The following is a 26216-nucleotide window of genomic DNA, read 5'->3' as shown; positions in this document are numbered from 1 at the left end:
ATGCCAGCACCCCTGGTGCAGGGGCAAGGCACTGGTGAGGGAAGGAGCCCACCAACATTCTGAAAACAATGGCGGTGTGGCAGGGGGAAGCAAGGGCAAGGACACTCATGTAGGCAGGTGTGGCATGGCAGGGTGCATGCACACACACACATGCCTGCAAAGTGATATAGAGAGTGGCCATGGTGACGTGTGTGCAGGCAAAGTGGCATGGGGAGGCTGCAGTGGAGGAAGGGTGTGGGTGGGCTGCAGCCTGTCAGTGGGGGCTGCTATGCTGGAGCTCTTTGCCGACCAAGCGTGGTCTGCCAGTGAAGGAGCTATGATGTGGGTACCCACAAATTACCTGAGGGCTGCACTGATGCAGGCACAGCCAGGCTGGGGCCCTGGGAGAGGCTAGCCAACTGAGGGGTGCTCAGGTCTGACCCGGCTCTATCTCATGGGCCAGATCACCTTGCAGAGTTCAGGTCAGACAGTTCCTCTAGGGGCTAAAGTCTCCTATTGGAGCAAGTGAAGCCTAGTGGGAGAGGCATCTCTGGCCATGCTCCACTACAGATGCTCCCACACCAAACCCTCTGGGCTCCACCCTGGCCAGAGTTCTGCCCCTACTACTTCTCTAAGCAGCTTTCCCTGTCAACATAAGTGTCTGCGGTGGTTGAGGGATCTCTCCCTGCCAGGATTTGTGGGGCCTGTGGCAAGAGCAGATTGTTCCTTGTCTGTTCAACTCACCCCCTCTGCAGGAGTTGCTGAAGGTCAGGAATGAATCCTGGTGCATGGTAGCCCCATGCAGAATTCCCAGCTTCTTCCCCCTTCAATCCAGCCTCTTTGTCTTCCCTCCATTTGCTTGCAATGTCTTCCCTCTGAAGATGTGCTAGGAGTGCAACCATCTTCCCAATGTCCGGATGTCAGTGGGAAATGTTCTTCTGGCTCTATCTAATTGGCCATCTTGGAGGAGTCTGTGTCTGGCTTCTTTCACACAACATAATGCTTTCAAGATTCATTCATGTTGCTGTATCAATACTTCATTCTTTATGGTTAAGTAGTATTCCATTATATATAGATACAATGTATGTATATAGATACAATTATTTATCAATTCTCCTGTTGATATGTGATTTGTTTCCAATTTTTGGCTATGATGAACAAAGCTTCAATGAACATTCTTGTTTGTCTTTTTTATGGGCACATGTCTTGTTTCTCTTGGGTATATACCTAGGAGCAGAACTGCTGAAACAGAGTAGGCATATGCTTAACTTTATTAGAAACTACTTAAACTTCAGACCCAACCTCTGCACATTATCTGTGCACTATGAGATCCTCACCACTGGAAGGATGATTTGATATTTAAAGATGACTATGCCAGGCCCCTCCTTAAAATTCAATCATGTTCTTTATCATCTTCTTTATAAATAAGGCCCAAGACCCTTAGTTGGCACAGAACACTCTTTTCCCTCATCTCTGATTTCACCATTCATACTATAACAACATCAAATGCTTGTGGTGCTTCCTGCCACTGCTTATTTCCCAAGTCTTTATTCACACTCTCTCCTTTGCTTGGAATACCTTCTGCCCCTCAGTGCAAAGATTAGTAGGAGTACTCATGCTTTCCCATTATCTCTTCCAGAAAACTTTTCCTAACCCTCAGGAATAAATGGGAAATTCTCATTAGCTAGATGTGGTGGTGTACACCCGTAGTCCCGCTACTCAGAAGGCTGGGGTTGGAGGATTACTTGAGCCTAGGAGGTTAACGCTGCAATGAGCTGTGATTCTACCACTTCACTCCAGCCTGGGAGACAGAGCAAGACCCTGTCTCAAAAATATTAAAAACATTTTACAAATTAAAAAAGTAATGGGAAATCCTCCTAGACGTTCTGACAATACCCTGAGCAACTCTTCATTGTTGTTTATATATTTTTCTCAGATTATAAGTGTTTACTAAAGTAAATCTGGGAACTACTTAAAAGCAAAAGCAGAAAGCTATAATTGTCCACAATCCCACTAAAATTGTTCACTCAGAGGCAATCATAATCACTGTTAACATTTTCATATAAAGCCATTTTACTGCCGCCACTGGTCCAAACCCAATCTCTCCTGATATTATTATATTAAGTCTCCCAACTGGTCTTGTTTTTGCCTGCATTTCCCACAATTCACTGTCAACATGGCTACTAGAGTGAACAGGTTAAAACCCAAGTCAGAACATGTCCCTCTTCTCCTCAGAAACCTTCAATGGTCCCCATTTCACTTAAAGTAAAATCCAAAGCATTTACAATGGCCTTCAAAACCCCACAGTTCTCTACCACTCCCTCGCCAAGGCCAGACATTTGTTTCTCTGACTTCACGGTCTACTTTGTCCTACGTCCTTGTTCGTTTTGTTCCAATGACACTGGTCTCCTTGCTGTCCTCAAGCTCATGCTTCTGCCTGAGAGCTTCTGAAGTTGCTGTGGTTCCCTGTACATGGAAACTTCTTTTCCAAAATATTCACCTGATTGTTGCCCCAATTCTTTTAGGTCTTTACTCAATTGTCATCCTCTGAGTAAACCTCCCTCCTCATTTATCCTATCAAAAATTTCCCCTATCCCATGTTCTAGCTCCCTTCTCTGCTTTATTTTTCTAATACATACAATATCTGTATATAAATAATTGAACACATCGCATATTTTACTTACTCATCCTGTTTTTTGTCTGCTTCTCCCTCATCCCCCATGATGGGTAGAAATATTGCTGTCTAGCTCCCTAGTATATCCCCAGGACATTAGAACAGGGCTCATCCCATTGTGTAGTTGGATAAGTGAATATCCTCCCAGTTTTTTTTCTCCTTGAGCACAAACATAGCTCAGGAAGCTCACAGAGTCCAACTTGGCCAAAGAAATGTATCCTTCCTTTGTACACATAAGGCAATAGATTTATATTAAGTCCTTGAAGGCAGAGGTATTTTACTAGTTTTCACTGATATCTGGGACTTAGAATAGGACCTGGCACATTGTAGGCACTAAATAGAGTCAACCTGCTTTAAGCATTTGGAGAATTGTTTTGAACCTTCTATGAGACTATTGCACATGGCTTAAGTATCTTGGGAGTAGCTTATCAATTTTTTGAGGGTAGATTTACTAGAAATGACAGAAAGTAATTCAGGGCTAAGTTTGGTAAAGGTAGACAATCAAGAAAGGTAAAATGATTTTTGTCGAATAAACAGGACAACAATAAGCCTCATTTTCCTGTGCCATATATAAACTAGCTTTGCTTTCACTTTTTGAGATGCTAGAATTTATCTCTTCTGTTCTATTCCCTTTTTTGTGCATGAGCATGTCACCTACTTTGCTCTGTAGTCTCATTGTAGCACAGGCTCTCATTGTAGCACAGCTCTTGGGCCTGCACCACCATTGGTTTAGTACATCTGCTATATATTTCTCTCCATTCTATGTCTTGGGGTGCTGAAATATTTATATTTTCCATTAGAGCCCCTTGAAAGAAAAAGATATCGTTTTATATATTTAGGTTCAAAACTTAATAGCAACAAGCAGGTAGACATTTAATAAAGAGTTTTACAATTTTGATTTGAAGAGTCCATATAAAGTGTATTGTGGCTTTCCTGCAGTGGGAGGGGAATAGTAGTTTTAATGACAATTGAGTTCAAGGTAAACAACTGGCAGAATCTATTTCCAAGGGAGTCTCCGTTCTAAATGTGCTCAGAGGGAAAGATATTTGGAGCATTCCTTCTCAGAAACCAGCAGCCATATCTCTAGATGCCATTAGAAGTTTACACATAGACAAAATATTTTCCCTTTTCTAACTAAGAACTGATTTTTAAAAACTCATAATTGTATATATTTTATATTTGAAATTCTAAATTTCTATTTTTCTCTCATACCATTTAACTTTTTCTAATGAGTCATAATTATTGGACTCCTGGTTCCCATGCACTGCAAAGGAGCCATCTTGTCTCAGGGCTTCCTTTTGTTTGTGCTATTTCTACAACACTATTTCTTCTGTTCTTTTGTAGCTGATTTCTAGTTACCCTAACAACAGCCACACAGCTTACTCCATGGACAGCAAGTATACATATATGTCACTCAATTTTCCATTCTCTCTCATGAGTCTCCAGACTTTGTTTTTAAACTTCATTTAGCACATTCCTCAAAATATAAACCCTGATATACTGATCCAGACTTTGTTTTTAAACACCATTTAGCACATTCCTCAAAATACAAATCCTGACATACTGATTGATTTGCTGACAGAATCCAGTACCTTGTGTTCTTCACTTCCATGTGAAGATTAAAATATCCAGTTTTTTAAATCTTGCTCTGTCTTGAGATGATCTTTAATAAATCCTGATCTACAACCAGGCAGATATTTTACATTGCTTTGTAAATGTAAAAGTAGAGAAAATAATCCCCAGTTTATGAATAAATGCTCTGGCTCTGACAGAAACACCTCCGGTCACTAGAAGTCTGTGTCCAGAGACCCTCAGTGATTGTAACTCCAAAGACACCAGCCACAGGCCTTACAGTTGAGCTGTTTCTCCAAGTACCATGTTTTCAGATAAACACAAATTAGTTAAAATTTCCCCAGCTAAATATATTTTAATGACAACAAAACTTTTTAAAAGAAGTTCAAGAAAGGTAACAAACTTCAAGCTTGTATTTTCTTTGATTCCTTCATATTTTCCTTTATCCCCAACTCTGGAAAAGCCTTAGTGGTACTTTGCAAATGTGAGATTTAGCCAAGTGGATGCTGGGATCAGAGGGGAAGTGACTGTCTGTTTAAATCATGCTTTCTGTGAGCCTGGCTTTGAGGCAGGAGTAGAAATGGGAGAAAGCCTAGAATGCCTTAATCTGAATTCAGCTGGATTCTACACGAAGCCTTTTTTGCAACTATAGATTTAATGCTGGAACTCCATCTTGAGAGTTTATAATAAGTCATTTGTTCATTTGATAAATGTTACCAGCTCATAGCAGGCTCTGTAACATTTTTGCTTACATCAGTAATATTCTAAGGAAAAGGAACAGAGGGAGGAATTAGTGTGTACATATTATGGCTATTTTCTAGTTTTCACTGTAAGTTGAAAAACATCTTCAAAAGTTTACCACCACTTTGTTCACAATGGAGTATCATTCTACCACAAGTTATCTATTTTCTTTTTCAGCATCCTGATGATCTCTACCGCCTTGCAATTTTCTAAGAAAGACTAAACTGAGCGTGGTAGCTCATGCCCCTAATCCCAGCATTTTGGGAGGCAGAGGTGGGAGAATCGCTTGAGGCCAAGAGTTCGAGATCAGTCTGGGCAACATAGCAAGATGTCATCTCTCCAAAAAAAAAGAAAATTTTTTTTAATTAGCCAGGCGTGGTGGCGTGCACCTGTAGTCCAAGCTATTCAGCAGGCTGAGGCAGGAGAATCACTTGAGCCCAGGAAATTGAGGCTGCAGTGAGCCATGATTGTGCCATTGTACTCCAGCCTGAGCAACAGGGCAAGATCCTATCTCAAAAAAAAAAGATAAATTAAATTTAGCTATTGCTTTGTTAAAGTAACTAATTTTTCTGGTTATCCCATAACTTTGGATTTTATCCTGGACCTTGGAAATGTTACATTGTAGAGAATCTGAATTCTGCTATATTCTGAAGAGAATTAGTATTTTTGTTTTAATGGGGAATTAACTTGATTAGACTTAATCTATAATCTCAGTTTCTCCTGTGGTGGGTCAAATCACAGTTTTCTTTTAGCCTTAGTTGCTAGCTGCTTTGCGTTTGCCTTGGATACGCATGGTTCAGAGGTGAGCCAGTGACATGGGTAGAGCTCATACATAGAATTTGAGATTCCCAGTTCCTGCTCTCTTCTCTCCAGAACTCCCTCTGGTGGCCATACTTGCCCCAGGTTCCATCTCTTGGTTCCTCAGGCTAAAAATATGGCAGACTTTCTAATGGAGTTTTAGACACTCTATACTATGCTAGGACTACAGCTCACTTTCAGATCAAAACTACAAAAACAGAAAATTCACCTCATGTTGATCTTTTTCTCCAACTTTTTACTGCCTTACAATATCTGCCTGCTTTATTCATTTGGCAGCACCGTCAGGTAGTTTTTGGATTTTGCTCAGTGTTAACTGTAGGAGGGCCAGACTGTCAGGGGCTTACTCCACCATACCAGAAACAAAATAAGCACAGCTTTACCTTTAGAAGATAGCCAGAATCCAAGCCACCATCGTCTGTCATCTGGTCACTGTAAAGGCTTTCTTTATCTAGTTTTTTTTTATGTATCCTTAAGTAAATGAGGGTGACATGGCTGCCAGTAATTTGATCCCTTGGCTCCACCTCGTTAATTTAGAAATCATTTAGAGATCAAATGATGAGAGGATGGGAGAAATTAAGTCTCTTCCCTGGAAGGTGGCCCCACAGTAGGTGTACCTTCTCAGTAAGGCCTACCCTGACAATCTTATTTAGCATAGCAAATCTCCCTTATACTTTACTTTTTCTATTCCATAACACTTATCCCTTCAAATATGATACAATTTACTTATTTCTATTTACTGTCTGTCCCTATTATGTAAGCTTCATGAGAACATGGATTTTTGTGTGTTTTATCCACTGCCATATTACTAGAGCCTATAACAGCACAAGCACATAGCAGGTGTAAAAATAAACATTTGGTGCATAAATAAATGACTTTACCAAACACTGTAACTTCTACCTCTGATTTCACTTAATTCTCCACATTCCTCTCCTCACAGAGGATTTTTTTGATATGTGAGACGCATCAGTCATTCTGCTCTACTTTGTCCTACGTATTAAGTTTTAGGCAGAGAAGAAGTCAAATTTCTTGTAAACAATGTGAAACTTTCTAAAGAACCTGATCTTTTCTTTCACTGTTTTTATCCAGATTCTGTAGGATGATACATTAAAAATTTTCCACAGCCTAACAGTTAGACTCAGAACATAATGAAGGATGGCATATATAGAACAGCAGTTTCTGATCTTATTTTCAGATGAAAAAGGCAGGTTTAACCACAGGCCAAAGTATATATGTAAAGTAAAAGTTTCACTGTGTCTATCTCTCAAAAGACTTTCACTTTAATGCTTCTGAGTAAGAGCTGATGTGTTGGGCATATATGTAGAAGCATGTCAAGACAGTCTGACCACTAGTATGAAATATATTTAGCTTTAAACCCTATTTGAATTCATTCTGTCTATATTTTCAGCTTTGAGTTATGCAACAAAATATACTGATGAAAAACTTAGCAGGGCAAGAGGATTATAAAGTTTCACTTAAACATCCATTTGTTGGCCTCCTCATCCATAGGGCACAGAAATCATTAGCTTTCTTTGTGGATGCGTGAGAAAGAGAAAGAAAAAGAGAGAATACTATTAATTTCTCCAGCCCCTCGTAATTTTTAGGGAAGATAAGTATACTGACAATGACAGACCAGAGAGCAGGGTAGAAAAAGAAAGTGATGTTAGCAGTTACCAGAGACAAGGTACCAGCTCCTCTCTTATTTCTGCTGGAACTCACAGAAAATCTTTGTGAAAATGTTGGTTAGTGAGCTGGAGTCTACGTCCTGGACCAAGTTAAGACAGGCTAGACTATACGATGGGGCCTAGGGTCGAAGGACCAAGACTAAATTGCAGGTCTATTAGTGGACTGCCTAAATCCTGCAGATAAGCTCTAGCTGCATTACATACATAACCTCTTTTGCAGAGGGAAACAAAATTGTTTGCTTTAATAAAAAAGTGCTCGCCCATCATTTTAAAATAAAATTTATCTCCAGGGTCCCCTAAGATTTTCACAGAGGCAGATTATCTCATTTGGGTAGAATGCTTGACTCTCAGGGAGAGCCCTCTATTTCAATTATAGAAGCAACTGATTTTCAAGAAAAAGTTTAGTTTATGCAAGGTATCTTGAATGCTGAAAAAACTCCAAGAGAGTAAGAATGGGACTTTGGGCCAGGCACGGTGGCTCACGCCTGTAATCCCAACATTTTGGGAGGCCAAGGCAGGCAGATCGTGAGGTCAGGAGTTCAAGATTAGCCTGGCAAACATGGTGAAACCCCATTTCTAATAAAAATACAAAAATTAGCTGGGCATGGTGGTGGGCACCTGTAATCCCAGCTGCTTGGGAGGCAGAGGCAGGAGAACAGCTTGAAACCGGAAGGCGGAGGTTACAGTGAGCTGAGATCGCATCACTGCACTCCAGTCTGGGCAAAAGAGCAAAACTCCGATCGGTGGCTGGCAAGATGGTCAAATAGGAACAGATCTGGTCTGCAGCTCCCAGCGAGATCAACGCAGAAGGCAGGTGATTTCTGCATTTCCAATTGAGGTACCCAGCTCATCTCATTGGGGCTGGTTAGACAGTGGGTATAGCCCATGGAGGGTGAGCTGAAGCAGGGTTGGGCGTTGGCTCACCAGGGAAGCACAAGGAGTCAGGGAACTCCCTCCCCTAGCCAAGGAAATCCGTGAGGGACTGTGCCATGAGGGACAGTGCACTCTGGCCCAGATACTACGCTTTCCCCACGGTCTTCGCAACTCATAGACCAGGAGATTCCCTCAGGTGCCTACGCCACCAGGGCCCTGGATTTCAAGCACAAAACTAGGCGGCTGTTTGGGCAGACACCAAGCTAGCTGCAGGAGTTTTTTTTCATACCCCAGTGGCGCCTGGAGCGCCAGTGAGGTGAGACAGAACCGTTCACTCCCCTGGAAAGGGGGCTGAAGCCAGGGAGCCAAGTGGTCTAGCTCAGCAGATCCCACCCCCATGGAGCCCTGGAAGCTAAGATTCACAGACTTGAAATTCTCGCTACCAGCAGAGCACTCTGAATTCAACCTGGGATGCTGGAGCTTGGTAAGGGGAGGGCCAGACACCATTACTGAGGCTTGAGTAGACAGTTTTCCTGTCACAATGTAAACAAAGCCACCTGGAAGTTCGAACTGGGTGGAGCCCACTGCAGCTCCTCAAAGCCTCTGTAGCCAGACTGCCTCTCTATATTCCTCCACTCTGGGAAGGGCATCTATGAAAGAAACTCAGCAACCCCAGTCAGGGCCTTACAGAACAAACTCCCATCTCCCTGGGACAGAGCATCTGGGGGAAGGGGTGGCTGTGGGCACAGCTTCAGCAGACTTAAATGCTCCTGCCTGTGAATCTGAAGACAGCAACGGATCTCCCAGCACAGCGCTTGAGCTCTGCTGAGGGACAAACTATCTCCTCAAGTGGGTCCCTGATCCCTGTGCCTCCTGACTGGGAGACACCTCCCAGCAGGGGTCGACAGACACCTCATACAGGAGAGCTCTGGCTGGCATCTGGTGGGTGCCCCTCTGGGACGAAGCTTCCAGAGGAAGGAACATTGCTGTTCTGCAGCTTCCGCTGGTGATACCCAGGCAAACAGGGTCTAGAAAGGACCTCCTGCAAACTCCAGCAGACCTGGAAAGCTAACAAACAGAAAGAAATAGCATCAACGTCAACAAAAAGGATGTCCACACAGAAACCCTATCCGGAGGTCACCAACATCAAAGATCAAAGGTAGATAAATCCACGAAGATGAGGAAAACCCAGTGCAAAAAGGCTGAAAATTCCAAAAACCAGAACGCCTCTTCTCCAAAGGATCACAACTCCTCACCAGCAAGGCAACAAAACTGGATAGAGAATGAGTTTGGTGAATTGACAGAAGTAGGCTTCAGAAGGTGGGTAACAACAAACTCCTCCAAGCTAAAGGAGTATGTTCTAACCCAATGCAAAGAAGCTAAGAATCTTGAAAAAAGGTTAGAGGAATTGCTAACTACAATAACCAGTTTAGAGAAGAACATAAATGACCTGATGGGGCAGAAAAACACAGCACAGCTTCACTTCGTGAAGCATACACAAGTATCAATAGCCGAATTGATCAAGTGGAAGAAAGGATATCAGAGACTGAAGATCAACTTAATAGTGTGAAGAAAAGATTAGAGAAAAAAAAAAAAGAAAAAGAAAAGAAATGAACAAAGCCTCCAAGAAATACGGGACTATGTGAAAAGACCAAACCTATGTTTGATTGGTGTACCTGAAAGTGACGGGGAGAATGGAACCAAGTTGGAAAACACTCTTCAGGATATTATGCAGGAGAACTTCCCCAACCTAGTAAGAAAGGCCAACATTCAAATTCAGGAAATATAGAGAACACCACAAAGATACTCCTCGAGAAGAGCAACCCCAAGACACAAGAGCAACCTCAAGACACATAATCGTCAGATTCACCAAGGTTGAGATGAAGAAAAAAATGTTAAAGGCAACCAAAGAAAAAGGTCGGGTTACCCACAAAGGGAAGCCCATCAGACTAACAGTGGATCTCTCTGCAGAAGCTTTAATAGCCAAAGAGCGTGGGTGCCAATAGTCAACATTCTTAAAGAATTTTCAACCCAGAATTTCATATCCAGCCACACAAGCTTCATAAGCAAAAGAGAAATAAAATCCTTTACAGACAAGCAATTGCTGAGAGATTTTGTCACCACCAAGCCTGCCTTACAAGGGCTCCTGAAGGAAGCACTAAATATGGAAAGGAAAAACCAGTATCAGCCACTGCAAAAACATACCAAATTGTAAAGACCATCGACACTATGAAGAAACTGTATCAACTAATGGGCAAAATAACCAGCTAGCATCATAATGACAGGATCAAATTCACACATAACAATGTTAACCTTAAATGTAAACAGGCTAAATGATCCAATTAAAAGACATAGACTGGTAAATTGGATAAAGAGTCAAGACCCAGCAGGAGACCATTCTCACATGCAAAGACACACAAAGGCTCAAAAGAAAGGTATGGAGGAATATTTACTAAGCAAACAGAAAGTAAAAAAAAAAAAAAAAAAAAAAAAAGCAGGAGTTGAAATCCTAGTCTCTTATAAAACAGACTTTAAGCCAACAAAGATCAAAAAAGACAAAGAAGGGCATTACATAATGGTAAAGGGATCAATACAACAAGAAGAGCTAACTATCCTAAATATATATGCACCCAATACAGGAGCACCCAGATTCATAAAGCAAGTTCTTAGAGACCTACAAAGAGACTTAGACTCCCACACAATAATAGTGGGAGATATCTAAAATCTAAGCCCTAACATCACAATTAAAAGAACTAGTAAAGCAAGACCAAGCAAATTCAAAACCAAGCAGAAGACAAGAAATAACTAAGATCAGGACAGAATTGAAGCAGACAGAGACACGAAAAACTCTTCAAAAAAATCAATGAATCCAGGAGTTCATTTTTTGTAAAGATCAACAAAACAGACCTCTAGCCAGACTAATAAAGAAGAAAAGAGAAAAATGAAATACACACAATAAAAAATGATAAAGGGGATATCACCACTTATCACACAAAAATACAAACTACCATCAGAGAATACTATAAATATCTCTACACAAATAAACTAGGAAAATATAGAAAAATTGGATAAATTCCTGGACACACACCTCCCAAGACTAAACCCAGAAGAAGTCGAATCCCTAAACAGACCAACAACAAGTTCTGAAATGGAGGCAGTAATTAGTAGCCTACCAACCAAAATAAGCCCAGGACCAGAGAGATTCACAGCTGAATTCTACCACAGACACAAAGAGGAGCTGGTACCATTCCTTTTGAAACTATTCCCATTAACAGAAAAAGAGGGAATCATCCCTAAGTCATTTTATGAGGCCAGCATCATCCTGATACCAAAACCTGGCAGAGACACAACAAAAAAAGAAAATTTCGGGCCAATATCCCTGATGAACATCGATGCAAAAATCTTCAATAAAATACTGGCAAAACCAACTCCAGCAGCATATCAAAAAGCTTATCCACCACGATCAAGTTGGCTTCATCCCTGGGAGGCAAGGCTGGTTCAACATATGCATATCAATAAACGTAATCCATCACATAAACAGAACCAATGACAAAAACCACGTTTATCTCAATAGATGCAGAAAAGGCCTTTGATAAAATTAAACACTGCTTCATGCTAAAAACTCTGAACAAACTAGGTATTGATGTAACATATCTCAAAATAGTAAGAGCTATTTATGACAAACCCACAGCCAGTATCATACTGAATGGGCAAAAGCTGGAAGCACTCCCTTTGAAAACTGGCACAAGACAAGGATGCCCTCTCACCACTCCTATTCAACATAGTATTAGAAGTTCTGGCCAGGGCAATCAGGCAAGAGAAAGAAATAAAGGAAAGAGAGGAAGTCAAATTGTCTCTGTTTGCAGATGACATGATTGTAAATTTAGAAAACCCCATCGTCTCAGCCCAAAATCTCCTTAAGCTGATAAGTAACTTCAGCAAAGTCTCAGGATACAAAATCAATGTGCAAACATCACAAGCATTCCTATACACCAATAATAGATGAGCAGAGAGCAAAATCACGAGTGAACTCCAATTCACAATTGCTACAAAGACAATAAAATACCTAGGAATACAACTTACAAGGGATGTGAAGGACCTCTGCATGGAGAACTACAAACCACTGCTCAAGGAAATCAGAGAGGACACAAACAAATGGAAAAACATTCCATTTGCTCATGGATGGGAAGAATCAATATAATGAAAATGGCCATACTGCCTGAAGTAATTTATAGATTCAATGCTATCCCCATCAAGCTACTACTGACTTTCTTCACAGAATTAGAAAAAACTACTTTAAATTTCATATGGAACCAAAAAAGAGCCTGCATAGCCAAGACAATCCTAAGCAAAAAGAACCAAGCCAGAGGCATCATGCTATCTGACTTCAAACTATACTACAAGGCTACGGTAACCAAAACATCGTGTTACTGGTACCAAAACGGATATATAGGCCAATGGAACAGAAGAGAGGCCTCAGAAATAACACCACACATCTACAACCATCTGATCTTTGACAAACTTAACACAAACAAGCAATGGGGAAATGATTCCCTATTTAATAAATGGTGTCAGGAAAACTGGCTAGCCATATGCAGAAAACTGCAACGGAACCCGTTCCTTACACCTTATACAAAAATTAACTCAAGATGGATTAAATTGCTGCCTGTTCTTTCGTCTGGAAGCTTCGTCCCAGAGGGGCAACTGCCAGATGCCAGCCAGAGCTCTCTTGTATAAGGTGTCTGTAGGCCCTTACTGGGAGGTGTCTCCCAGTCAGGATATATGGGGGTCAGGGACCCACTTGAGGAGGCAGTCTGACCCTTAGCAGAGCTCAAACGCTGTGCTAGGAGGTCCGCTGCTCTCTTCAGAGCCATTAGGCAGGGATACTAAAGTCTGCTGAAGCTGCGCCCACAGCTGCTCCTTCCCCCAGGTGCTCTGTCCCAGGGAGATGGGGGTTTTATCTATAAGTCCCTGACTGGGGCTGCTGCCTTTTTTTCAGAGATGCCCTGCCCAGAGAGGAGAAATCTGGCAGTCTGGCCACAGCAGCCTTACTGAGCTACAGTGGGCTCTGCCCAGTTCAAACTTCCCAGCGGCTTTGTTTACACCGTGAGCATAAAACCACCTACTCAAGCCTCAGTAATGGCAGATGTCCCTCCCCCAACCAAGCTCAAGCGTCCCAGGTCGATCTCAGTCTGCTGCTGTGCTGGCAGTGAGAATTTCAAGCCAGTGAATCTTTTAGTTTGCTGGGCTCCATGGGGATGGGACCTGCCAAACCAGACCACTTGGCTCCCTGGCTTCAGCACCCCTTTCCAGGGGAGTGAACAGTTCTGTATCACTGGCATTCCAGGTGCCAATGGGTTATGGAGAAAAAAAAACTCCTGCAGCTAGTTTGGTGCCTGCTCAAACGGCTACCCAGTTTTGTGCTTGAAACCCAGGTCTCTGGTGTGTTAGGCACCAGAGGGAATCTCCTGGTCTGCGGGTTGCAAAGACCATGGGACAAGCGCACTATCTGGGCCGGAGTGCACAGTTCGTCAGGCTCAGTACCTCATGGCTCCCCTTGGGTAGGGGAGAAAATTCCCCAACCCCTTGCACTTCCCAGGTGAGGCAATGCGCCACCCTGCTTCGGCTTGCCCTCCATGGGCTGTATCCACTGTCCAACCAGTCCCAGTGAGATGAACCAGGTACCTCGGCTAAAATGCAGAAATCACCCACCTTCTGCATCAATCTTGCTGGGAGCTGCAGACCAGAGCTGTTCCTATTCAGCCATCTTGCCAACAATCCATTTTTTTTTTTTTTTTTTTTTTTTTTGAGACCAAGTCTCACACTGTCAGCTGGGCTATAGTGCAGTGGCGTGATCCCGGCTCACTGCAACCTCCGCCTCCCGGGTTGAAGCGATTTTCCTGCCTCAGCCTCCTGAATAGCTGGGCTTACAGGAGCCCGCCACCACACCCAGCTAATTTTTTGTATTTTTGGTAGAGATGGGGTTTCACCATGTTGGTCAGGCTGGTCTCAAACTCCTGACTTCGTGATTCGCCCTCCTCGGCCTCCCAAAGTGGTGGGATTACAGTCGTGAGCCATTGCTCCTGGGCCACAATAACGGAATAGTTTTATCTGTTTCATATATTGGACTTTTTCATAAAATGTAGCTTGAAGAAAGGATTTTTACACACACATACACACACTCACACACACAAATAAAGTTTACAAACATCTGGATAGTAGGAAAAGAAGAGCAGCCAGAATCTATATCCACACAGCCCTGGCCTGTAGTCTTGCCTACATGCAACAGTTTTAGCTTTCATCAATACCACTACTACCTTCTCTACAATAACTTTCCCAAGGGCACATACTAGGAGCCATTGGTGATAAGGAAAATTCACATGTCCTGATCAATGGGTGCATCATTTTATTCCTATGCCAAAGTAAAGCATAGTGTATTAATATTTTTGTCAAGATCAGAGGCACTGTGGGGCATGCAAATTAACTGTTTTTCTTTTGCATTGTTATAACTTCCATTTCTAATTTTCCCACATGTAATATATAATCGGAAAAGTGAAAAATCTGCTTTCGAATTTTAAGTACTAAAGCAAGTAAAAGCCATAAAGCACTCCTAACACAAGAAGTTCCCAAGCAATATAAAAGAAACTCAGAAGATGCTCTCCTTTCATGGGCTGCCCAGACAAGACACCATCAGCCCCCTTTTTCTGCAAACCCTCTCTTCCACATGCAGCAAGCCAAGGCCCAGGGCTTCCTGCACTCTGGAGCTGTGTGTCTCTGCTGCATTTGTTTGGTTCTATGTTTCTCCTATGCCTTTTCTGTGGTATTAAATAGATGCATCCTTTTCTCTCCGTGAGGTGGTGATAGCCAAGACTCGATTTTGAGCTTCTATGTGGAAAAAGTCATAAAAAAGGCAGCCACCCATGGTATGGTTTACGTGACTTAAGGGCACACAGGGAATTGGGGCCAAAACTCCTAGCGAATGAGATGAGGTTACTTTATCTTGTTTTGCCTCTTCTGTGCATCTGTCTTCTCTGATGGCCAGAGATGCCTATGACCCATACCATCCTAACATAGAACCTCACCAGAATTTCCAGTGACTCTCACCTGATCTGCTTGCCTTCCCTCATGTCATATAAGGAAAAGAAGACATCGGTATCTTCCCCGATAGTATTGTAAGTGAAACTCTTCAGGCTGAGGAAGAAGTGATGTGGCACTGGCATCCGACATGTTTCCCCATGACGTGGGCGCATTGTATCTACCTAATGAGGAAGAAAAAAACCCAGTGATTTTTATTTTAGTTATTTTTTATATTGATCATTAAAAAGTGGAAACTAAATTACAAACTCTTTTCACACTACTGAAGGAGATTATTTGAGAAACTGAAGATGTTTTCTCTGCTTGTAGGGGATGCTGCATCAACAGACTTGGGTTGAGGTGGGCAAGCAAGCAGCTGGGAGGAGTAAACAGTGAAGAAATATAGGGACAGTAATTCCAACTTACAAGTGAACTAAAAATCTCCACCAGGTGACAAATATCTTAATTCTCCAGGAAACCATTTTCTTTTTCCTTTTTTCTTTTTTTTTTTTTTGAGACAGAGTCTCACTCTGTCACCCAGACTGGAGTGCAGTAGCATGATCTCGGCTCACTGCACTCTACTCCCGGGTTCAAGCAATTCTCCTCCCTCAGCCTCCTGAGTAGCTGGGATTACAGGCACCCACCATCATGCCCAGCTAATTTTTTTATTTTTAGTAGAGACAGGTTTCACCATGTTGACCAGGCTGGTCTCAAACTCCTGACTTCAGGTGATCCGCCTGCCTCGGCCTCCCAACGTGCTGGGATTACAGGCATGAGCCACTGCGCCCAGCCCGGAAAACCATTTTCAAAGTCATTTTAAATAAATGCCATTATGACCCCAATGCGCTTGATTTACACTGTTACCTCGTAATATTTACCATTCTAAATAACATTTTTATTTTCTCCCAGACTGATTCATTTGAGTTTCAGTCTGCTTTAATTGTGCTTATGCAAATCTGCACAGTAGAAGTAGAGACTGGCGAAAACTGTTTAGAGGTCAAAGCTACTCAGATAAAGACACCACACAGTCAAGAAGTCAGTGGTGTCTGTCATTTCCTGGTGTATTCATATGTTGTAATCGCTTAACAGAAAAAGTTGAGGGGAAAGGCTGGAAGACCCAGGAAAGCCGCTTACCTGGGATGTGCTTTGCTGTACACTCTGCCGGCTAGATAAATGCTATGGAAAGAAGGAAAGAAAAATAAACTCTACCGGGAAAGAAACTAAATTTTATTAAGAACTTTCTATATGCTGGGCAGTCTGCTATGCCTTTTATATTCATGATCTCATTTAATTCTGATAACTTTGTAAAATAAGTGTTATTCGTATTTGGTGGAGACAACTAAGGCTTAGAGTATGGACGTAATTTGCTGAAGGTCACATAGCAAGAAAGTGGCAAAATCCAGATTCAAACCTGAGCCCTTCCAGATCTGACTAACAGACAAGTCACAAGTCGGTGCCTGGTACTAAATTTTTGCTTTGCCACTGTCCTCTCCATATACTGTACTACTTTCTGAGCTGCCTGATCCAGCTTCTTCAGACTTTCCACAATGATGCCTTTAACAATAAAGGGCTCCCTCCCAAACACTTCCCCATGCTGTTCCTTTACTGCTGGCTGGCTGAAATGAGAAGAAGCAGATTCTAATTCAAGCTATGCCACTCAAAGACTGTGAAATTTCAGACAAATCACTTAATCTCTCCAGAAGACATTTTCCTGAACATAAAATTCAGATAAGAGCCTGTATTATCTTCCTTACAAAGTTATTGTGAAGCTCAAATTACATGAGCATCACTGTGATATAGAAGTTAGGGACCTAAGTGCAGAAGTGAGGATCCTAGGTTTTCAATTTTTTAAAAATGTTTAAATTGATACATAATATTTTAAAATATTTATGAAGTACATGTGATATTTTGATACATGCATACAATGTATAATTATCAAATCAGGGTATTTAGAATATTCATTGCCTCAAACATTTATCATTTCTTTCTGTTGGGAACATTTCAAATCTTCTCTTCTAGCTACTTTGAAATGTAGAATAAATTACTGTTAACAACACTCACCCCACTGTGCTATCAAACACGAGAACTTCTTCCTTCTAACTAGATGTTTGTACTTGCTGAGCAACCTCTCTTCAACCCCACCACCCCACCATTCTCAACCTTTGGTAACCACTTTTTTATTCCCTATCTCCAAGAGATGCACATTTTTTTGTTTTTGTTTTTGTTTTTTAGCTCCTACATATGAGAGAACATGAGATATTTGTCTTTCTGTGCCCGGCTTATTTCATTTAACATATTGACCTCTAGTTCCATCCATGCTGCTACAAATGACAGGATTTCATTCTTTTTATGGCAGAATAGTATTCCATTGTGCATATATGCCACATTTTCTTCATCCTTTCATCTGTTAACAAACACTTAGATTAATTCTATATCTTAGCTATTGTGAACAGTGCTGCAATAAACACAAGGGTGCTGGTGTCTCATTTATATACTGATTTTTCTTTCTTTTTGATAAATATCCAGTAGTAGGACTGCTGGATCAAATGGTGGTTCTGTTTTGTTTTTTGGGAAGTCTCATACTGTTTTCCATAGTGGCTGTACTAATTTACATTCCCACCAACAGTGTATAAGAGTTCTAAGTATATCAGTATATCAGTTCTAAGAGATTTTTAGTAGTCTTTAGGTTTTTCTATATATAAGATTATATCATCTACAAAGAGGGACAATTTGACTTCTACCTTTCCAATTTAAATGCCTTTTATTTCTTTCTCTTGCTTGATTGCTCTGGCTAGGACTTCAAGTACTATGCTGAATAGGAGAATTAAAAGTGGGTATCTTTGTCTTGTTCCAGTCTTAGAGGAAAGTATTTCAGCTTTTCCTCATTCAGTATGATGTCAGCTGTGGATGTGTCATATACAGCTTTTATGCTGAGGTATTTTCCTTCCATGTCTAACTTGTTGAGAGTTTTTAACAGGAAAAGATGTTAAATTTTATCAAATATTTTTTCTGTGACTATTGAGATGATCATATTGTTTTTGTCCTTCATTCTGTCAATGTGATGTATCACACTGATTGATTTGCACATGTTGAACCACGCTTGCATCACTGGGATAAATTCCATTTGATTATGGTTTATAATCTTTTTGACATGTTGTTGGATTCAATTTGCTAGTATTTTGCTGAGGATTTTTGTGTCTGTATTTATTGTGTTCATCAAGGATACTGGCCCATCTTTTTTTTCTTGTGTCCTTGTCTGACTTACTATCAGTGTAATGTGTAATGCTGGTCTCGTAGAATGAGTTAGGATGAATTCTCTCTGCCTCAATTTTTTGGAACAGTTTGAGAAGAGCTTGTGTTAGTTCTTCCTTATAAGTTTGGTAGAATTCAGCAGTAGAGCCATACAGTTCTGGGGTTTTCTTTGCTGAACGACTTTTTATTACTGATTTGATCTCTTTTCTTGTTACTGGTCTATTCAAGCATTTCATTTCTTCCTGATTCAATCTTGGTAGATTGTGTGTGTCCAGGAATTAATCCATTTCCTCTAGGTTTTCCAATATGTTTGCATATAATTGTTCATAGTAGTCTCTAATGATTCCTTGTTTTGTTTTGTTTTTTGTTTTTTTGAGATGAGTCTCACTCTGTCGCCCAGGCTGGAGTGCAGTGGCAGAATCTTGGCTCACTGCAACCTCCACCTCCTGGGTTCAGGTGATTCTCCTGCCTCAGCCTCCTGAGTAGCTGGGATTACAGATATGTGCCACCATGATCAGCTGATCAGCTAATTTTTGTATTTTTAGTAGACATGGGGTTTTGCCACGTTGGCCAGTCTGGTCTTGAACTCCTGACCTCAGGTGATCCACCTGCCTTGGCCTCCCAAAGTGCTGGGACTCCAGGAGTGAGCCACCATGCTGGCTGATCCTGTGTATTTCTGTGGCATCAGCCACAATGTATCCTTTTTTGTTTCTGACTTTATTTTGAACTGCTGGGAACACCCTAAAATCTGGCCATAAACTGGCCCCAAAACTGGCCATAAACAAAATCTATGCAGCACTGCGACATGTTCATGATGGCCATGATGCCCACGCTGGAAGGTTGTGGGTTTACTAGAATGAGGGCAAGGAACACCTGGCCCACCCAGGGTGGAAAACCACTTAAAGGCGTTCTTATATCACAAACAATAGCATGAGCGATCTGTGCCTTAAGGACATGCTCCTGCTGCAGATAACTAGCCAAACCCATCCCTTTATTTTGGCCCATCCCTTTGTTTCCCATAAGGAATACTTTTAGTTAATCTATAATCTATAGAAACAATGCTTATCACTGGCTTGCTGTTAAGAAATACATGGGTAAATCTCTGTTTGAGGCTCTCAGCTCTGAAGGCTGTGAGACTCCTGATTTCCCACTCCACACCTCTATATTTCTGTGTGTGTGTCTTTAATTCCTCTAGTGCCACTGGGTTAGGGTCTCCCTGACTGAACCGGTCTCGGCATGGACCTTCTTTTTTCTCGATTAGTCTAGTAGTTTATTGATTTTATCTTTTCAGAAAACCAACTTTTTGTTTCGCTGATCCTTTGTATTGTTTTTTTCAGCTCTATTTTGTTTAGTTCTGCTCTGATCTTTATTACTTATTTCTACTAACTTTAGGCTTAGTTTGTTTTTCCTTTTTTGGGGTCCTTAAGGCACACCATTAGGTTGTTTATTTGAAATCTTTCCAATTTTTATGTAGGTATTTATTACTGTAAACTTCCCTCTTAGTACTGCTTTTGCCATATCTCACAGAATTTGGATATGTTGTGTTTCCATTTTCACTTGTTTCAAGCAAGTTTTTAATTTCCTTTTTAATTTGTTCATTCACTCATTGCTCATTCAGGAGCATGCTGTTTAATTTCCATGTGTTTATACAGTTTACAAAGTTCCTCTTTTTATTGATTTCTAGTTTTCTTTCCCTGTGGTCTGAGAAGATACTTGACATGATTTTGATTTTTCAAAATTTGTTGAGACTTATTTGTGGCCTAATATGTGCTGTATCCTGGAGTATGTTCCATGTGCTGATGAGAAAAATATGTGCTCTATACTGTTGAATGAAATATTTTGTAATGTCTGTTAAGTATATTTGTTCTATAGAACAGAGTAAGTCTGATGTTTGTTGACTTTCTGTCTGGATAATCTGCTCAGTGCTGAAAGTGTAATGCTGAAGTCCCCAACTATTAATGCATTGGGGTCTGTTGAACTCTTTTGCTCTGATAGTATTTGCTTATATATCTGGGTGCTGTGGTATTGGATGCACATATATTTACAACTGTTATATCCTCTTGCTGAATTGATCCCTTTATCATTACATAATGACCTTATCTATTTTTATGTTTTTTGATGTAAAGTCCATTTTCTCTGATATAAGTATAGCTATTATTGCATGCTTTAGGTTTCTATTTGCATGGAATTTTTTTTCCATCCCTTCACTTTCAGTCTATGTGTGTCATTATAGGTAAACTGAGTTTCTTGTAGAGAAGATATAGTTGGGTCTTGATTTTTAAAATCAATTCAGGCAGTCTATATTTTTTAATTGGAGAATTTAAACAGTTCATATTCAAGGTTGTTAGTAACAGGTAAGGACTCACTCCTGTTGTTTTGTTAATTATTTTGTGATTGTTTAATACATTCTTCATTTCTTTCTTCCTTGTTTCTTGTTTGCCTTTAAGATTTGGTGGTTTTTTTATGATGGTAATGTTTAACTCCTTTCTCATTTGTATATGTATGCTACCAGTAAGCTTTATACTTTTGTGTGTTTTCATGATGGTAGACATTGTCCTTTTGCTTCCAGATACAGAAATCCCTGAAACATTTCTTGTAGGACTGGTCCAGTGGTGATGAATTCCCTCAGTTTTTGCTTGTCTAAGAAAGATTTTATGTAACCTCCATTTAAGGATAGCTTTGTTGGGTATAGTATTCTTGGCTGACAATTCCCCTCATGCCCCCACCAATCCCTCACCCCAGAACTTTGAATCTGTCATCCCATTCTCTCCTGGTCTAGAAGGTTTCTGCTGAGAAATGTGCTGTTAGTCTGGTGGAGATTCCCTTATATGTGACATGATGCTTTTAACTGTTTTTAGAATTATTTGTCTTTGATTTTTAATAGTTTGATTATATATATATATATATATATATATATATATATATATACCTTTAAAATCTTATTACATTACATCTATTTGGGGATATTTGAGCTTTCTGTATTTGGATGTCTTTATCTCTTGCAAGACTTGTGAAGTTTTCAGCTATTATCTCATTAGCAGGTTTTCTAATATCTTTGCCCATGCCTTCTCCTTGTGAAACTGCCAAAATTTGAATATTTATTTGCTTCTGGTACCCTGTATGTCACATAAGCTTTCTTTACTCTTTTTTCTTTTCATCTGATTGATGTCAAAAAACCTGTCTTCAGATTCAGAAACTCTTTTATTTATTTATTTGAGATGGAGTCTCGCTCCGTCGCCCAGGCTGGAGTACAGTGGTGTGATCTCAGCTCACTGCAACCTTCACCTCCTGCGTTCAAGTGATTCTCCTGCCTCAGTCTCCCAAGTAGCTGGGCCTACAGGTGCACATCACCATGCCTGGTTAATTTTTTCTATTTTTAGTAGAGACAAGGTTTCACCATGTTGGTCAGGCTGGTCTCAAACTCTTGGCCTCAGGTGATCCACCTGCCTTGGCCTCCTAAAGTGCTGGGATTATAGTCATGAGCCACTGTGCTTGGCCAGAAAGTCTTTCTTTTGCTTGATTTCATCTATTGTTGAAGCTCTTGATTGTATTTTTTCTTTCATTCACTAAAGCTTCAGTTCCAGGATTTTTGTTTGGTTCCTTTCTATGATGCATATCTCTTTGTTAAACTTCAACTCATGAATTGCTTTTCTGATTTTTTATTGTTTATCTGTGTTCTCTTGTATCTCACTGAGCTTCTTTAATCTTATTTTGAATTATTTTTCAGGGATTTCATACATTTTCTTTTCTATGGGATCTGTTACTAGAGAATTATTGTCTTTGTTTGGAAGTGTCATGTATCTTTGCTTTTTTATGTTTCTTGTGTCCTTACATTGATACGTGGACATCCAGTGTTAACAGCTGCTTGTTCTAATTTTATAGATTGGTTTACATAGGGAAAGACTTTTTCCTGTAGATGTATATTTAGTGTTAGGTAGGGTGCTTTGGATTTGATTGAGGTGAGTGCAGTAGCAGACTCTCCATATGATTTCTTCAGCTATAATCAGTGTCAGTGGTGTTTGTGAGTTCTGTAGTGACTTAGACTGTGGTTGTTAGTAGATGCTGTGGTGAGGCTTAGCTAGGAACAAGAAGATCAGATGGGCTGGTCCTCAGGTCCCCAGGTGGTATATGTGGGACCCCATGGTGGAAGGTCAGTCCTTGGGCCTCCAGGGAGCATGCTTGGGTGCTAGTGATAATGATCAAGTGGGTACTCAGGCCCCATGGTGGTACACATGGCACTGGCAATGGCAGTAGCAGTGGTGTGCCACCTCTCAGATCCCTTAGTACACAGGCAACAGCTAGGGCAGTTTCACCAGGCTGATCACCCTGGATGGCACATGGGGACAACAGCTGTGGGTAGGATAGGTATGTCCTCTGGCCCCCAGGTGGTAAACACAGGTGCTGGTGGCAGGAGGAATGCTAGTCAATACCCAGGTCCTGGAAGGTATGTGTGGGTACTGGTGGTGACAGGTGAGTTCCTTGGACTATGCACTTATGTGCCCATGGCAGTGTATGGGGCAGATTGGTCCTCAGGTCCCGGGACAATGCACACAGGTGAACCAGTCCCCCAGGCCTCTTGAATGTGTTGAATGTGTGCAGGTATGCAGTGGCTCTGCCACTGGAGGGAGCAGGGTTGCTATCAGTGGCAGTAGCCCCAGACATGCAGCTCTCAGGTTCTGGGGAGCACAAGTTTTAGCTTTCTTTGTCATGGGGGCAGTCTCCTAGGTGCACTGCACCACCCATTCCCCAGGGTGTAAGTCACTGTGTGGGCTAAAGCGCTGGAGACCCAGGAACAATGCTGGGTCCAGTATGTATTGTGATGCTGCAGCCCTCTGAATGGACATAGGGGGATGTCAGCAGGGCTCCAGGGGTGTGGAGATTCGGGTGTGTTGGACCCAAGGGTAGAAAAATGCAGTCTGGTGGGAGCTAGGCTCTCAAAATGACACTGTGCTGTGGTGTCTCTGTGGTACCTCTGTGGAATCTCAGAGGTAGTGTGAGGCCCGGCCCAAACTCTCTCTCTGGAACAATGCCTTTTCTCCACAATGGGGAGTTCCTTCTAGCTCCAAGCTTATCCTGGGTGGGCTGGCTGCTTTGCTTCCCTCTCCTTCCATGACTCTGAAGTTTCTTGTCACTTCCCTGATGAACTCCAGTATTCTGTCTTAGATGCTCTATTCAATATGTAGTTAATTACTCACTGAGTAGAAGGCAAGTGCCAGGTGCCTCTACTCAGCCATCTTGATACCACCCCCTGCAGCCCTCTAGTTTTGAATTTTTTTTTTTTTTTTTTTTTTTTTGAGACAGAGTCTCGCTCTGTCGCCCTGGCTAGATTCCAGTGGCGCGATCTAGGCTCACTGCAAGCTCCGCCACCCAGGTTCACGCCATTCTCCTGCCTCAGCCTCCCGAGTAGCTGGGACTACAGGTGCCCGCCACCACACCCGGCTAATTTTTTTGTATTTTTAGTACAGACGGGGTTTCACCGTGTTAGCCAGGATGGTCTCAATCTCCTGACCTCGTGATCTGTCTCCCTTGGCCTCCCAAAGTGCTGGGATTACAGGCGCGAGCCACCATGACCGGCCTAGTTTTGAATCTTGACTCACACTTATATCTGTGTATTCATCATCTGAAAAGTGACTATAAAATTTTATGCCTAACTCAACCTCACAGAGTTTGAGCAGACTGACTCAGCATATTACCTATCATACTGTAAGTGGCTGAAAATTATTATTCAAAATTGGTATTTTTATTATTCGTATAATTGTTATTTTTTATAATTAGTTATTATAGAAAGTCATTCACATTTAGAAGTAAACCCTGGCTAGGAATAATGGTGAATTTACAAATGTTCAGTGCGTGGTGTTGGTAAACGAAACAATGAGAGATTTCATCCTGCTTCCTTTTGGACCCTAGAGGTATGGTACCACACTCATTTGTTGAATTGCTCCATATCACATGGGTAAGAAGAATGGTTGTGGCAGTGGAAGTTCCCATTTCTTTTCCAAACACATATATTTAACCCTATATAAAAGAGAAGTACAATTAAATATTAATTTAAATGTGTCTGACCAGCTATATTTGCTTATTACTAAATATCCATGTGTATATTAGCAATATTAACTAATTATTATTGAGTATTAATGTTCATTCATGGAAATATATGTCCCCATGATATATATGAAATACAAAAAATCAAGTCTCTACCAGCTGGGCAAAACATCAGATAGAATGTATATGCACAAAAGAAAAATTCACATATAAAACAGGTTTTAAAAAAGTGAAAAAAAAAAAATTCAAGCATTCAAAAACAAATCAGGTTTTCTGTGGTTTACTGACCATATCTCACTGGAAGGTTACTAGACTAAAATAAATTCCGTTGTTTTATTTTATATCCAGGAGCTACACTAAGCCATTTTTCTCAAGTAGATTTACTGTTAACCAATTAAAATGACTACCAATCTTGGTAGTCATAAATTTTCAATTAGAACTATATACAGAAGGAGTTTATGAAGCAGCTAATTTCAGTATGAAACATCCCTGTTGACAATAATAAGTAATTTTTTTATTTCAGTCATTAAATTTTGAGAGAATGATTTAGTCTGAAAGCACACCACATGGGCAGCCAGAGAAAGGCATCAGAACTGGCATTCTGGAACCTCTTTCAGGGCACTCTTGTCAACTAGACTTTAGCTGGACAGCCAATACCTCCCTTTTCAGTGTAATCATCACCTCTATTAGGGTTGTAATGCATTGTTTCCATGTTTGCTACGTAACTCTAGACTTTGCACTTCCAGGGAGCAAAACACTGTCTTATTTATCTTTATACTACAAGTGCCTAGCAATGTATGTCAAAAATATAAATTAATTAAGAAATGCATGGAACACATTACAGCCTCTGCCAGTTTTTCTCCAGTAGAGAAATCATTTTCAGCCCTGTAAAGTCTTTTGTTCATTTAGTCTACAAAAGTCTAGCAATATGGAAAGAAACTATGTAGCTTTGGATATGCTAACCAACTGAATAACAAAATTAATTGCCTGCTATATAGGTTGGGGATTGTGTTAAATATTGTGAGTCTTACAAGGAAATATAAGGCATATCTAGTCAGAATCTATGAAAGGATGAAGCATATAAAATTACTGATTTTTAGTAAATAATCTAATTGACTGATTTATTCCAGAAATGAATGTATAAACATTGAGCTATTAAAAATATTAATTGACACAAGAAGACAACAGGCAAACACAAATCCCAATACATGATAATGTGGATGGATAATAATGAAGCAGGGGGCTATAATGCAAGCATTCTGTTAGATCTTGCCACAGTTTAGAAACTCTCATATTATGTAATTTTTGAGTGTCACATTTCACAAAGATGCATGGCTAAGATTAACACAAATGGTTTGTGGTGCCTTTTGAAATACTTTATATTTTCGCAGCACCAATTCTCTATTGTTTAAAATGGATTTAGAGTTGTTATGATGCAGAATTGAAGAGCACTAAGGACTTCCTCTGGTTTTCATCATAAAGAATGCAAAATCCTGCTAAGTATGGTG

General features: G+C 40.9%; 1 protein-coding gene across 6 annotated transcripts in view; it reads right to left on the bottom strand.

Annotated features, from left to right (window-relative positions):
• DOCK3 (dedicator of cytokinesis 3) overlaps window positions 1-26216 on the bottom strand; it is a 699272-nt gene that overhangs the window by 282603 nt on the left and 390453 nt on the right. For all 6 annotated transcript variants that reach the window (XM_031009748.3, XM_031009752.3, XM_031009749.3 and 3 more), the window contains exons 8-9: window positions 16549-16590; window positions 15445-15599 (exon numbers count right to left, since the gene is read on the bottom strand). In XM_031009748.3, the coding sequence (XP_030865608.3) occupies window positions 15445-15599; window positions 16549-16590 (197 nt within the window). The remainder of the gene's footprint in view (window positions 1-15444; window positions 15600-16548; window positions 16591-26216) is intronic.

This window comes from Gorilla gorilla, chromosome 2, assembly GCF_029281585.2.
Source record: "Gorilla gorilla gorilla isolate KB3781 chromosome 2, NHGRI_mGorGor1-v2.1_pri, whole genome shotgun sequence".
Taxonomy (NCBI): domain Eukaryota; kingdom Metazoa; phylum Chordata; class Mammalia; order Primates; family Hominidae; genus Gorilla; species Gorilla gorilla.
This window is presented reverse-complemented; position numbering and strand designations above follow the sequence as displayed.